General features: G+C 40.1%; 1 protein-coding gene across 1 annotated transcript in view; it reads left to right on the top strand.

The window, feature by feature from the left end:
- Positions 1-997: 997 nt before the first annotated feature.
- The window catches only part of LOC125170281 (pregnancy zone protein-like), a 47010-nt gene continuing 32407 nt past the window's right edge, over positions 998-15600 (top strand). Inside the window, exons 1-10 of the mRNA XM_047866763.1 lie at positions 998-1080; positions 3160-3343; positions 4058-4211; positions 4370-4422; positions 5462-5482; positions 5961-6129; positions 6867-6951; positions 9308-9431; positions 11887-12001; positions 13828-13937. Of these exons, the coding sequence (XP_047722719.1) occupies positions 998-1080; positions 3160-3343; positions 4058-4211; positions 4370-4422; positions 5462-5482; positions 5961-6129; positions 6867-6951; positions 9308-9431; positions 11887-12001; positions 13828-13937 (1098 nt within the window). The remainder of the gene's footprint in view (positions 1081-3159; positions 3344-4057; positions 4212-4369; positions 4423-5461; positions 5483-5960; positions 6130-6866; positions 6952-9307; positions 9432-11886; positions 12002-13827; positions 13938-15600) is intronic.

Raw genomic sequence — 15600 nt, 5'->3', positions numbered from 1 at the left:
AACTAGAGGGTATTAAGCTAAGTGAAATTAGTCAGTCAGAGAAAGACAAATATCATATGACTTCACTCATATGAGGACTTTAAGATACAAAACAGATGAACATAAGAGAAGGGAAGCAAAAATAATATAAAAACAGGGAGGGGGACAAAACAGAAGGGACTCTTAAATACACTGAACAAACAGGGGTTGTGGGAGAAGGGATGGTCCAGATGGGTAGGGGCTTTAAGGAATCTACTCCTGAAATCATTGTTGCACTATATGCTAAGTAACTTGGATGTAAATTAAATAATAATAATAATAGATTTTAAAAAAACTTAAAAAAAATAATAAAGAACCATATGGGATAAAGCTTGTTCCCTGAACTACCAAGAAGATATTTAGGACATGTGTTTACATTAATAGCTATTTTTAAAAAAATGAAAGTCAAGAATATTCACTGAGGGACACCTGGGTGGCTCAGTCGGTTAAGGATATGACTTCTGTTCAGGTCATGATCTCACGGTTCACGGGTTCGAGCCCTGCATCAGACTCTGAGCTGTCAGCTCAGAGCCTGGAGCCTGCTTGAGATTCTGTGTCTCCCTCTCTCTCTGCCCCTCCCCTGCTTGCATTCTATCACTCTCTCAAAAATAAATAAACATTAAAAAACTTTTTTAAAAAAGAATATTAACTGTTTTCATCAAGTCATATAATTTATTTTGCTTCTTCTTCAAAATAGGTTAGGTACCAATTGATAATCAGAGACAGTGTAGCCTGAAAGTAATATTTTTCAAGGACAGAACATTTGAGAAAGTGGATAAAAGAATACTGATGGCCATAGAAATAATCTGGAATTGATTTTTTTATACTGGAAGTAGTTAATATGTTACAAAAATAAAGGGTTAGCAGTTTACTTTCACTGCCCATCAGGTAAAATAAAAACCAGTGATTCTAGGACAAGACCAGAGTTCAAGGAATCAAGGGGCTCAGATTCCTCTTATTTCCTATTTCTCTCCACACCATGAGGGGAAATCAGCTGCCCAGTCCAGTCTTGATTCTACTTTTTCTGCTTCTTCCCAGAGATGCCTTCACTGCTTCAAAACCGTAAGCAACAACATTTTCAGAAAATTCCGTTGTCCTTCTCTTTCCCATTGTTTTATCTGCTTCTTAATGTCTCTCTTATTTATCTTCTGATTTCCCGTGAATTTATCGGCTGTTGAAGGGGCTTAGAAAGGTCAATAAGTTGTTATTGCTCATGTGGAAAGAGGCATCCTCTAATTCTAGAAAACACAGAGACATGGGGCAGTCACGTTTACGAAACATTCACCGAATAAGAATACAGAATTATACAACATTTATTAAATAATAATCTAGAACTCCTGCCAAAAAGAAAAAAAAAAGGATACATCCTTCATTGGCTCATGAAAAGGGCTGCAGTGCCCGTCCAGTGTGAAATAACTCAATCTCTGTATTTTCCCCTGGTCAAAGATCACCGAGATGAATAGATGACTTTCAGAGAAGCCAGGATTTTTGTGTCAGATCACTCAAATTCTTGAGCAAACCCGTAGGGGCTGGTGTCTAGATCTTGGGAATACACAGATTAACACAACGTGGACCCTGTCCTCAACACTTCACGGTATAGAGAATAGAAAAAGTGTGCAGGGAAAGGAATACAGTGCAAAACCAGAAGCTAGCCTTGCGGGATTCTGTGAGAACACTCGCAGACAAAACCTACCTCCTCCTGGAAGCTGCGAGCCATATAAGGGAAGGGACGTCGCCTAAGTCTTCAGAGAGAAACTTGTTTGGAAAGAAGTCTTACGAAGCAAATAGGACTTATCCAGATAGACAAGGACACTTCAGGAAGAGAGAGAGAGGCGTGGGCAACCAGAACATCGCAAAGCGCAGCATGTGTGGTGGTAGTAAATGGTGGGCGAAGCAACTGGAAAGTGGTAGTTTCTTCTGGGTGTGCATGTTAATATATTTGGTGACTAGCCTCGCATGGCTCCATCAACTCCGCTTCCCTCATCACAGAGTGAAAGAAAGAAAAGAGCCAACATTGCTTCTGAAATAGTACTGAGAAGCAATGCCACTCCTCCTTATCCATTAAATATCATCTATTTAGTGTCCTAGAATAAAGAAATTCATATCGCCCACGTGAAACCCAAGACCACATGTAGACAGGTTCTTAAGGCTTTCGATGATAATTAATGGTTAATCACGTTTTGTTGTTGCTCAAACAAACATTGTTTTAGCTTCACGGGCATACAATTGACAAAATTATGAAATATTTAAAAAGTCCAACGTGATGGTTACATTTACCTATATACTGGAAGGATTCCTCCCATTGGCTTAATTCACACATCCACCTCTTGAGTATTTATTTACTCTTCTTTTTTGTGTGTGTGAGAACAGTCTAATTCTCCTTCCAGCAGATTTCATTCATACAATGCAGAGTTATCAACTGTAGTCACTGTGTCACACATTATATCTTCAGACTTTATTCATCTTATTATAACTGAAAGTTTGTACCCTTTTACCAACTTCTCCCTATTTCCTTCAACAGCGCCCCCTACCCTGCCCCGCCCCTAGTAATCACACGACCATTGTCTGTTCTGTTTCTGTGAATTTGATTTTATTTAAAAGGGTCTATATAAGTGACAGCATGCAATATTATCTTTCTCTGGCATATCTCACATATATATATTTCTTTAGAGAGAGAGGGAGAGGGCACATGAATGGGGGAGAGGGGCAAAAGGAGAGAGAGAGAGGAAGAGAGGGAGAGAATCCCAAGCAGGCTCCACACTCAACACGGAGCCCAACACAAGGCTCAATCCCACCACCCTGGGATCACAACCAGAGTCGAAATCAAGAGTTGGATGCTCAACTGACTGAGCCACCCAGGCACCCCTGGCATATTTCACTTATAATGTCCTCAAAGCCCATCCATGTTGTTGCAAACAATGGGATTTCCTTTTTTTAAGGGTGAATAATATCCCATTATACATCATCCCATTTTCTTGATCCATTTCTCAATTTCAAAGCGCATGATTCATGGATTGCTTATCCATAGCTTAGGAATAGTTCTATGATTGGTGATTACAGAAAAGATTATCTAGAAAGCAGCCACAATCATGACGTCTTTTTAACCTTTCCATGGTTGACCCGGAGCCCTCTTCTCCACAGGCAGTACCTGGTGCTGGTCCCATCTCAGCTGTACACTGGGGTTCCTGAGAAGGCCTGTGTCATGCTCAATCACCTGAATGAGACGATGACACTGAACATAATTCTGGACTATGGAATGCAGATCAGTACCCTCCTCACCGAGCTGGTGACAGAGAAGAACTACTTCTCCTGCAACCCCTTCATTGTCAGTAGGACTCTTTGGGATATGGAAGCTCGTTAGAGAAAGAGCGTATTAGCTGATGCCTTGTATTCTGACCCCCAGCAATCAAAAAGCAAAATGAAGAAACACATGAGAAGTACAAAGTGAAAGTTTCTACTGAATACGCTTTCATAATATTTACAAACAGTCCTAGTGCAATATATGAAAAGTAATGGTAGTTATAGGAAAGGTTTCATTGGCTCCTACAATTTGGAGATGAATAAAGGCCATGCCGTTGCCCATTACAAACACTGAAATTCATAAATTTAAGTGACTTATTTAAGATCTCACACGTGGTTGATGGTTAATGTACTGTCCTTCTAACTTTGTGCTACATAAGGTATTAAATAGTTAATCACACTGGCTTACTACCAGTGATAATATGTAACGTTGACGTTGACCATTGGACAATAACATTTGATAATTACTTCAACGCCATCATACTGCTGTGGAAATTAGAGTTTGTCATTGCCTTCACTGTCATCACTATTTGAAGACTTAGTTGGTTTTATTTCGGTGACATTTTCCCTTTAAATCAACAAAGTGTTCCTGTCATGTTACAGAAGCATGAGAGTCTATAATTCTTGACTTATCCCTTACTAATTCTCTGGGACTAACCAGAGCAAGAACAAAGTCAGAAAGGCTGAGACATTCAGACATGGGTCTGGGCAGATTTGTCAGTGCTTTTCTGTTTTACAGATTCCAAAGCTGTTAACTTCCTCAGGGTTCATTACCGTGGAGGTGAAAGGGGCAACCCAGCAATTCATAAAGAAGAACATCATACATGTAAGGAGAGCAGAGACCGTTGTCATTGCCCAAACAGACAAACCCGTCTACAAACCAGGACAAAAAGGTATAAGGAACCAAACTGGCAAGAGCAACTTTAAGGGGTGGGTGTGTGGCTATCTATTACTTTATTCTGCAGTCATGAAAACACAAGCATGCTGTTATCTGTGTTACTGCCTTGGATTCCCTCGGTAGGGTTTCACGGGGAAAATCTCTGTGTTTCAGTGAGATTCCGCATCGTCTCTGTGGATGTCAATTTTCACCCTGTGAATGAAACGGTAAGTCTCCTGACAGTGGATGAGTGTGGGGAAAACAAGCACAAACCTAAGGCCCATTCTTTTGAAAAACATGAGACCAATATGATCTCATAAGTGGTACCACTGCTGGAGAATGAGATCAGTTCATCAACCACATTATCAAAATACAATATTCCGTTGAAATTATCTTTTTAAAGAGCCCAGTCATTTTGGGGGCGCCCGGGGAGCTCAGTCTGTTAAGCGTTCAGCTTCAGCTCAGATCAAGCCCTGCCTCAGGCTCTCTGTTGTCAGCCCAGAGCCCACTTAGGATCCTCTGTCTCTCTCTCCGCCCCCCTAACCCCCCTCCCTTCCTCTTCCGCTCCCGTGTGTGCACACGCTCTCTCTCTCTCTCTCTCTCTCTCTGTCTCAAAAAATAAACATTAAAAAAAATCTTTTTTAAATGTTTATTTATTTTTTGAGACAGAGAGAGAGAGAGAGAGAGCCTGAGTGGGGGATGAGCAGAGAGAAAGGGAGACGCAGAATCTGAAGCAGGTTCAAGGCTCCCAGCCATCAGCACAGAGCCTGACACGGGGCTCAAACCCACAAACTGTGAGATCACGACCTGAACCGAAGTCGGATGCTTAACCAAGTGAGCCACCCAGGTGCCCCAAAAATAAATAAATATTTTTTTAACCCCAGTAACTTTTATTAAACAAAGGAAAGTAAGTGAACTTGATTTCTCTCTTAGAGAGATGGAGAATTTCTCAGAGATAAATTTCATCTGCAAAATAAACTCACTCTTTTGACCTTTTTACTTAAGTGTAGGTTTCCTCCATTGTACATTATTTCATAAAAGGAAAGTCATGACTTCTCAAGAGATATATACGAGAACTAAACATGTAAAACTAAACTAAACATGTAAAATGCATGTGAACCAAACTGGGGCACATTTCCTTGTTTGGATAAAAAATATATACAGACTCACTTCCCCTGATCCAGATAGGCTATCAATGCTGAGGTCATGGCTTTCTTTTTCTAACCTCCATCCCACACTCATACTATCTTTTTTTTTTCTTTACAGTTCTCCGTGGTTTATATTGAGGTAGGTAAGATCTTATGCATCTCCGTTGGGATGTGAACTTACTACAAGTTAGGTTCCACTGCCTCTCCCGCCTCCTCCGTCCCCTCTAGCACTCCACCAAAACTAAACACTGTTTTCCCTATCTATCTTAAATCCTCTGGAGACTGGGTAAGATGTAAATGAAAGAACAAAATCCCCTGAGATGATACAATTTAGCGACTTTTCCGGTATTTCTAACCAAAATGGATACCCGTTGTATGTAATCTTTAACATCTCATAGCTAGTAACCTTGATGTCCTTTTCTGAGCATAGAATTCCTAGAAAACTTTGCTCACTACCTTTGATTTGTAGCAGTCAAAGTACCTTTGATTTGATTTGATGTAGTCAATTTGCCAACTGTCTTACTATCCGACTCCCAATGTGCCCTCCCTGGAAAGCTGCCCCTCTACTCAAAATACCTGTTTCAGTGGTTTCTATGAACTCATGTTTTTACCTATAGAATCCCAAGAGGAATCGAATTTTCCAATGGCAAAATGTCAGACTGCAAGGGGGACTCATCCAGCTCTCCTTCCCACTCTCGGTGGAGCCCACCCTGGGTACCTATCATATTATGATGCAGAAGGAGTCAGGGGGAACACGACAGCACTCCTTTGAGGTGAAGGAATATGGTAAGAATTCGGCATGCGCTCGAGACATTTATGACATTAAGAGTATTTAAAGGACCTCTTGCAGGAACAGCTAATCTTACACAACTGTGAGAGAGGCCGGAAAAGTAAGGGTCCAGCAGGAGGAGCTAATGAGTCAGAGGAAATTACTAACCAGTTCTCCGGAAGCATGGGTGGGGACAAATAAGTTAGCACCCGCAAGGGTCCCTTCAGATGCCAAAGTGGACCCCCAAGGGCCACCGCCATAGAAGAATCTATGGAAGGCCGTACATATACATATCTCTTCATATCCACTGCTTCAGTATTTCTGTAGTCAAGCGTCTAGTGGTAGATCTTGGGCCTCTATCAGTCAGCAGGACTCGCAGCTGGGAGGAAATGGACACAGAGAAGGACAGAATTAGGACAAATTGGAATCAACTGGCTTCTCTGTACCTGTCACCACATCCAACCATGTGGATCTTTAGAGACTCAGGGTGCTTCTTTCCTTCCGTCTTTGAAATCTTAAACAAATTCAAAGGAGATGCTAGGAAAGGTAATCCCAGCTTAACCAAGTTAACGCAGGACAGACTACCCGTGGTCATAAACACATCACCCTCGTCAGTGGTGGCTCTGCTGCTCCTTATTTCCGTTGACATCATTTCACGTGATCTTACATTATAAGGTTCTGCAATAGAATCATTACTAATACTTGCGAGATATCCCGCCCACCTTCATGTCTTTCTCCCTTCTGTTGACAACAGTTTTGCCCAAATTTGAGGTCCAAGTGAAAATGCCCAAGGTTATCGGCTTTCTAGATGAAGAATTTGTGGTATCCGCCTGTGGCCTGTGAGTTACATTTTTTTTTTCATTCCAATTCTATTTCCCGGCTCTATTTGCATTGGTAACTGGACTTCAAAGTGTTTTAATTCGAGAATGACTTTCTCCAACTAGGGAGCATGAGAGGCAGCATATGACATCCTACTAATAATAAAACTATTGCCTGACCCCTGAAAATGTGCAAGACCGTGTTTTAAGTGCCTTGCCCCTATTAACATTTATTCTCACACTAATCTTGTGAGATGGGGATAGTTATCCTTAGTTTGCAAATGAGGAAACTATAACACATAGAGGATAAAAAAAAAAAAAAACTTGCTCAAGTTTCTACAGATAGTAAATGACAAACTGGAATTTAACCCAACAGTCTGGCTCCAGGGCGTGAACTCTTCACCCCTATCCTATATTGCTTCTGCAATTAAATAAAAAAAAAAATCTAGTTTCATGAAACTTTCTACAACCAAAATTGAATGCAAGATGTCCAACTCAAGGTCATGCTCATGCTCATAAATTCTGTGTTATTCTGTGTCATACAATCCCCATTTTTTTTATTGCTCCTGATTTCCTAAACTATGGGAAATTAGAAAAAAATTAAGAACTTTTCTTAAGTAGATATATAGATATATAATGTATAGATATATAGATATATAGAGATGTATACATGTGTCACAGTTATTTCTTCCCTGGTTACCTTTTGGTGTAGTAAGACACTCTTCACGTGTACTGAAGAGACACTTTACCTCTTGGTTTTGAAAGCAGTGTGAGGATCATCATATCTTCATCTTTCTCGCCAGTTTTGATGCCGTAGATCTTTCCCTTAGAAGGGGGAGCACTTTCAGTCAGGTTTAAAGATTCCTCAAAGTGAGAGTTAGTAAATCATTTATTGCTTTATCAGCATTGCTAGAAAATGGGGTGGGGAGGACTATAAGAAGAGGAGACTTGGAGCCATTGAAGCCAACTGTCACCTACCCCACAGTTTTGGCTAAAGCAGTAAGTCTCAAACTTAAGTGAGCAGCTGGATCTATTGAGGTGATTAGCTAAAATGTAGTTTCCTTGGCCACGCCTCTGGAGATTCCAATCATGAACCTAAGGAAAGACTGAGGACTCTGAATCACAATACCTATCTCAGGTAATTTCAGGGTAGACGGTCCATGAAGCATACGTTGAGAAAGAACAGACTAACCTGGCTTCACATCATATCTTCATTCAGCCTGCTCTGACACATACCACAGAATGGTTAGTTTATAAACAACAGAAATTTGTTGCTCACAGTTCTAGAGGTTGGGAACTCCAAGGTTAAAGGGCTGGCATGGTCACATTCTGGTGAAGGTTCTCTTTCTTGCTCATGGCTGGTTGCCTTCTTGCCATGTCCTCATATGGTGGAAGGGGCAAGCGATCTCTCTGGAGCCTCTTTTATAGAGGCACCAATCACATTCATGAGGGTTCCACCCTCATGATCTAAGCACCTCCCAAAGACCTCACGCCTAATGCCTTCATCCTTGGTGTTTAGGATTTTCACATACAAATTTGGGGGGTGCAAACATTCAGAGCATACCATAGCATATCCTTCCCTCAGATTTGGCAGAATCAGACTAAGTCATTATGATACTGTTCATTTATAACATTTCTGTTCGATAGCTAGTGCTTTTGAATATTTAAATTTCCAGTTAAGGTCTCATTTATCTTCTTAAAATATATACGAATTAGAGATGACTTAGAAATAAACCATCTAGAGACCCTTAAATTTTTGCCCCAAACAACTTAGGAGGCATTGTCAAAGGTGGAATTATAACTTAGATAATCCGATGGCAGAGAAAGAAGGAAATGAGACAGAGTAAAACCCCAACTGGAAAGGAGGAAAGATCTGAGAAAAACCACATTGTTAATTTTTCATTTGGCGGTGTTTCAAAAACATTCAGTAAGTATTTTCTCTTAGAGTTGTAGATGTATATCCACTTGGATAATTAAGACGGTTTCAGAACAAGTGCTTCTAAAGAACAAATGCTATAGGGGCGCCTGGGTGGCGCAGTCGGTTAAGCGTCCGACTTCAGCCAGGTCACGATCTCGCGGTCCGGGAGTTCGAGCCCCGCGTCAGGCTCTGTGCTGACAGCTTCAGAGCCTGGCACCTGCTTCGGATTCTGTGTCTCCCTCTCTCTCTGCCCCTCCCCCGTTCATGCTCTGTCTCTCTCTGTCCCAAAAATAAAAAAAAAATTAAAAAAAAAAACGTTGAAAAAAAGAACAAATGCTATAGAAGGAATCACGACAGCTATAGATGAACAAGATGGATATATGAATGGATCAAATTATGTGAAAAAATACCTGAGTTATTTATATTAAACATATTCTCATCTATAACTGACTGTCACAGATACACATATGGAAAGCCGGTCTCTGGTCTGGTGACAATTAACGTATGCAGAAAATATTCACGATACCATTCCAACTGCCATGGAAGATATTCGCAAAAGATCTGCGAAGAATTCAGTCAACAGGTATATGGAAACCACTCTGCCCAGGACACTAACAACAGATCTTGTTTTCTCAGGGATTATATAATGCAATAAGGAATATCATACAATAGAATACAATATGGTATTGTGAAAACGGCATAACAAAGAGTAGTGTTTGAAATGGTCCCCTAGAGGGGCGCCTGGGTGGCGCAGTCGGTTAAGCGTCCGACTTCAGCCAGGTCACGATCTCGCGGTCCGGGAGTTCGAGCCCCGCGTCGGGCTCTGGGCTGATGGCTCAGAGCCTGGAGCCTGTTTCCGATTCTGTGTCTCCCTCTCTCTCTGCCCCTCCCTCGTTCATGCTCTGTCTCTCTCTGTCCCAAAAATAAATAAATGTTGAAAAAAAAAAAAGTTTAAAAAAAAAACAACAAAAACTGAAATGGTCCCCTAGAAAAAAATGTAGAATAAGGGAAACATTGTAAGATTGCCTGGCAACGTTAGGAGGTTTCTTGATAGTTGGGTTCATGAATTTATACTGGTATTTATGCGGCCAGTTTTGTAATTCCTTCTGACAGCAATCAGCATGCCAGATATAAAGCCATAAAATAATGTGAAGGTATCCAAAGTTGGCTTTTATCAAACAGATAACAGAAAAAAAAAAAAAAAAAGTGTAGCCAATGTTAAGAATTTGGTCAGTGGGAGGAGGGAGCCCGGCTGGCTCAGTTGATAGAGCCTTTGATGCTTGAACTTGGGGTTTTGCATTCCAGCCCCATCTGGGGTGAAAAGCTTACTTAAAAAAAGAATTTGGTTTGTAGGAGAATCAAATGACATGCTATCGAATCGAAAGGGCATATGGAAGAATATGAAACCAGCATCCGGTTTAAGAGAAAGAGACCTACAGGGACAATGAAGCCCTCAATGACGTCAAAGAATGTAATAACATCAGAAAGTAGAATCTGTCATATTAAAAAAGAAATGTATAGGGGAGCCTGGGTGGCTCAGTCGGTTAAGCGTCTGGCTTTGGTTCAGGTCATGATCTCACAGCTGGTGACTTCAAGCCCCACCTCGGGCTCTGTGCTGACAGGTCAAAGCCTGGAGCCTGCTTCGGATTCTGTGTCTCCCTCTCTCTCTGCCCCTCCCCAGCTCATGCTCTGCCTCTCTCTCCTTCAAAAATAAATAAGCATTAAAAAAATTAAAGAAAAAAAAGAAATGTATAAATTACCGAGTTCAGAAAAAGAGTACATAAAAGCCCAGAGGGTGGCATTATCCATGATAATGAATGTCAAGACAAACATCAATAAGCAACATAAACATGAGAGGAATTTAGTTACAAAACCTTTAAAATATCAGGGATAAGTGATGAATTTTTATTTTCAAGTGAGTAAATTAAAATACGATTAAGTAAATTAGACGTAAATTAAGTATGATTGCATTTTATTATGCAATGAATATTTTCATGGAAATAAAAAAATGAAAACAAATCTTTCTTAAGGTATGGATCCCAATATTTAGTTGGGAAATCTATTATAATGATTCATATATTCAATGAATATATGTTTTGATTAATGTCCTAGACATGGAGAAATACAGTGAAGAAAACATAATCCTCAGTCGATGTTTAGATGAAGGTGGTCACAGAGGAGATGTTACATCTTTTTTTAATTAATGTTTTATTTATTTATTTTGAGAGAGAGAGAGAGAGAGAGCAAGCAAGGGAGAAGCAAACAGAGAGAGGGAGAGGGAGAATGCCAAGCAGGCTCCACGCTGTCAGCACAGAGCCTGATGTGGGGCTCGAACTCACAAACTGTGAGATCATGACCTGAGCTGAAACCAGGAGTCAGATGCTTAACCGACTGAGTCACCCAGGTGCCCCAGAGATATTATGTCTGAGCTGAGTTTAGAAGAGTAGTAACCGTTAGCCCGGATAAGAATGGGAACAAGAACGTCATCGTCGGAGGAACAGCATATGCAGGGAGGCAGAATTACAAAATATGGCAGTGCATTTGGAAACCAGGAAGTTTAAATTTTTTTTTAATGTTTATTTATTTTGGGGACAGAGAGAGACAGAGCATGAATGGGGGAGGGGCAGAGAGAGAGGGAGACACAGAATCAGAAGCAGGCTCCAGGCTGCGAGCCATCAGCCCAGAGCCTGACGCGGGGCTCGAACTCACAGACCGCGAGATCGTGACCTGAGCTGAAGTCGGATGCTTAACCGACTGAGCCACCCAGGCGCCCCAAGGAAACCAGGAAGTTTAATTGGGCAGAAGCAGAATAGGCTTTCAGAAGAGGAGCGAGAAGCCAGAGGCAATGAGTAACTCGATTAATGAAGAAATATGATGTCTTCTTTGGCTTGGGAAGGGATAAGCACCTGAAAGATGTTCGGAACATTTGTAAAATTTCCTTTGGCAGGAAATGTTGAGCACAAAATTTTCGTAGATTGCTAACTGACTTTTGTGGCAGCAAATCAGAAGACCCAGGAATTCTCTTTCTTTCCTTTCAGGCAGATGATAAAGGCTGTTTCACACAACTCGTAAAGACGAAAATATTCCAGCTGAGACAAAAGGGGTATGACATGGCAATACAAGTGGAAGCCAAGGTCAAAGAGGAGGGAACAGGTTGGCATTGTTTTTAAATATTGATTAATTCATTAGGTTACTAGTTTATTAACCTTTTTTCAAGGTTATGTATGTATGTGTGTGCATGTGTGTGTCTATGTGTGTGTGTGTGTGTGTGTGTGTGTGCATATATTTACAACCATAATAACATTTTCACAAGAAATGTAAAAACTAGGAGCACCTGAGTAGTTCAGTGGGTTAAGCGTCAACTCTTGACTTCGGCTCAAGTCATGATCTCACGGTTGGTGAGTTGGTCGGGCTCTGCCCTGACAATGTGGAGTCTGCTTAGGATTCTCTCTCTCCCCCTCTCTCTCTGCCCTACCCACCCTTTCACTCTCTCTCTCAAAATAGATGAACATTAAAAAAAAAAAAAAAGAAATGTAAAACCTAAAGTCCAAATGAGCATGAAGAGAATTAATTCTAATAGAGAGGCAAAGTTTATAAAGTAGCATGTGGGCTGATTTGTACAGAATGGATAATATTTTGAAAGCTAGCAATGGACTGAGAAAAAAACATGATTCACGTAAAATAAATGTGTTTGGTCTCAGAAGGATCTGAAAATGTAGGTAGGGGCTAAGGTGTGTAAAAAGTAAATCATATGCCAAAAAGGTTAGACTTTATTATGAAAAGCCTTGGATATCTTCAGATATATTGGAGTAGAATGTTCTAAATAAATTGATCTTTTAAAAATATAATTCTAGCAGACATGAAGGGGACAGGCTAGATGAAACAATTTTAAGGTATCACAGTGTGATACAGCAGAGTATTCAAAATCGCTTCAAAGATTACAAATCTGGGGCCTGGAAAATGGAATTGCCATTAACCAAGATAAGGAGTAGATGTGAAAAAGTTATGGTAAGGAGAATGTGTCAAAGACAATTAATTATAATCTGGAATACCAAGGTAGAATATGATTCGTTCATCCTCAAAAATAATTTTAAAAGAAAACCAGAGCAAAATCAGGACCATAAATGTATATCTGAAACAATTCCTATTGTATCTATACCCTTGTAAAAGTAAATGCAATTGTTCTGAAAGAGAACTCACTTAGCTTTGCTAAATTGAGGCTAGAGGCAGACAAGGAGAGGCCCAAGGACAGAAATAACTACATTTAGGACACAGTATCAAATCAGTCAGAATAATAAAATTAGAAGTCCTAGGGATGGGGGGAAATAATAAAGTAGGGTTTCTTAGAAGACACTGGAATGGTTTCAGTGGTACCGATGTATGAAGTATTTCTGAGAACTCACTTGGATGAAGTCTGAGATGAAAATACTATAGTGGGAGAAAATAAGGGATTTTTTAGACTTTGATAGAACAGTGCTTTAGATGATGAAGATAAAACACAGATTACACTTGAATAAATGGAAAGGCACCAAGTGTTGGCTATACCTTGGAAGGGCCATACAAGTGAAAAGAAGGGTCTTTCTGGGTAAGAGGTTTGTGATAGAAAACAAGCATATTTTAAACATGATTCCAATGTAAAGAATCATGTTGCATGCAGAAAGTCATGGGGAGAGGGCAGGGATCTGAGAGAGATAGAAACAAAAATGGCGCAAGATCACAGAAGAGGTGAGAAGAGCTTAAGAACGTAGAGCAAGTAGGATGTTTGCGAAACCAGAGGAATTGGGGAATGAGGTAAAATAATTTTTTATACGAAGGTGAAGCTAAGGTCATGTTGCTTATATTTTCTAAGTGTGAGAAATTCTAGAAAGGAGAAGATATAGAATAGAGATAGTAATTTGTTATGATGGAGTGAAGCTGGCTTGGAGGTGGGAGTGCGTTGAATATATAGAAGAGTTCAACCTCGCTTATTTCTTTTTCAGAGTTGGAATTAACTGGGCATGCATCATGCACAATCACAAGCACCTTAAGCAAATTGAAATTTACAAAAGTGGATACATTTTACAGACATGGGCTCCCTTTTTTTGGACAGGTAAAATATCTTTTCAATAGAATCATAATGTGGGGGATGTGGCCTTTAAGAAAATGAATTTTTGTACCCCAAAGTATAATTTGTTATAAAAATAAATATTTATTTTGAGTGAGGAAAGAAATTATGGCAAATGACAAACTTAAAAGGCAAACACTATCACATGCAGAAACATAAAGCACACTTTTATTAACTTCTAACACACCTCTAGAATACATTTTTCCCTGTGTAGTTTGACTGCATACTCTCTACCTGTTTATAAACAATGATTTTGTTTTATAATTTTTTAAAGATACTCTTTCATCTAGATGATTGAGATTGAATTTTTCATATTGATAGTTTTAAACACATTTTTTTCAGCTTCAAAGATTAGTATCGGTCATCATATTGGTAAATTTTCAGACTGATATCCAGCTGAGTAAGTAAGCTATCAGTTTTCTTTCGTATAAGAGATAGAAGTTTTCTGGACATTTAAAATTTTCTTCTTTAGTAACTAATCTTTAACCTGACAGTTGATAGGCAATTTCCTTATTTTAGTGATGTTGTGAATTGTATATTTTCTTCATTTATTGCAGTATTTTGCATCAAATTGGCAAAAAATTAATAAATGTATAGATATGGCTGTGTAAGACCGTTTCAAACCAAGAGGAGGACATGAGCGAACTGAGGACTTAAAAGATGAATATGACTTGGCCAGAAATTTAAGAAAGAGGGGAGAATGGCCAAGGCTCTAGGTTTCAAATAGCTTTTAAAGACCAAGGAAGCGGGGCGTCTGGGTGGCTGAGTCAGGTGAACGTCCAACCCTTGATTTCGGCTCAGGTCATGATCCCACAGTTCATGAGATCGAGTCAGCGTCAGGCTCAGAGCTGACAGTGAGGAGCCTGCTTGGCATTCTTTCTCTGCACCTCTCTTGCTCGTGTTCTCTGTCTCAAAATAAATAAACAAACAAAATTTTTTTTATTTAATTTAAGCAAATTATTTTAACTGAAAAGCGAAGAGCTAAGAGGTACCCAGGGTGACTGGCTGAGATAGAAGACATAACTGGATTGACTGTATAGTTGTAGGTAAACCAGAGCAGCCCTTGAGGGCCTTTTAGAATAAGCTCAGAATTTTGTACTGAGGAGTTACTAAAGGTTTTAAGGAGAATAGCATGATCGGTTTAGCTCAGGCGGTATAGAGAATGGTTTGAAGCCAGCAGGAAGCAGGAAGGAGGTGAACTGTGTAAGATTAAATAAAATGGGGGCGCCTGGGTGGCGCAGTCGGTTAAGCGTGCGACTTCAGCCAGGTCACGATCTCGCGGTCCGGGAGTTCGAGCCCCGCGACGGGCTCTGGGCTGATGGCTCAGAGCCTGGAGCCTGTTTCCGATTCTGTGTCTCCCTCTCTCTCTGCCCCTCCCCCGTTCATGCTCTGTCTCTCTCTGTCCCAAAAATAAATAAACGTTGAAAAAAAAAATTTTTTTTAAAAAAAGATTAAATAAAATGGTATTGGAAACCAGATGGAGAAAAATATCGTGTCCTGTCATCTGAGAAAAGAGGTAGAGTTAAAATAAAAACCAAGCTTTCAGAATTGCAATTTGGGAAACGTGGATTTGGGCAACAATTCAAATAGTGCCCCCTCGCCCGCAAGAACAAAAACCAACGGTTTTTCAAGACAAAGGGGAATTCTT

Source organism: Prionailurus viverrinus, chromosome B4, assembly GCF_022837055.1.
Source record: "Prionailurus viverrinus isolate Anna chromosome B4, UM_Priviv_1.0, whole genome shotgun sequence".
NCBI classification, from domain to species: domain Eukaryota; kingdom Metazoa; phylum Chordata; class Mammalia; order Carnivora; family Felidae; genus Prionailurus; species Prionailurus viverrinus.
The sequence above is the reverse complement of the archived record's forward strand: the minus strand, read 5'-3'. Positions and strand labels throughout refer to the sequence as shown.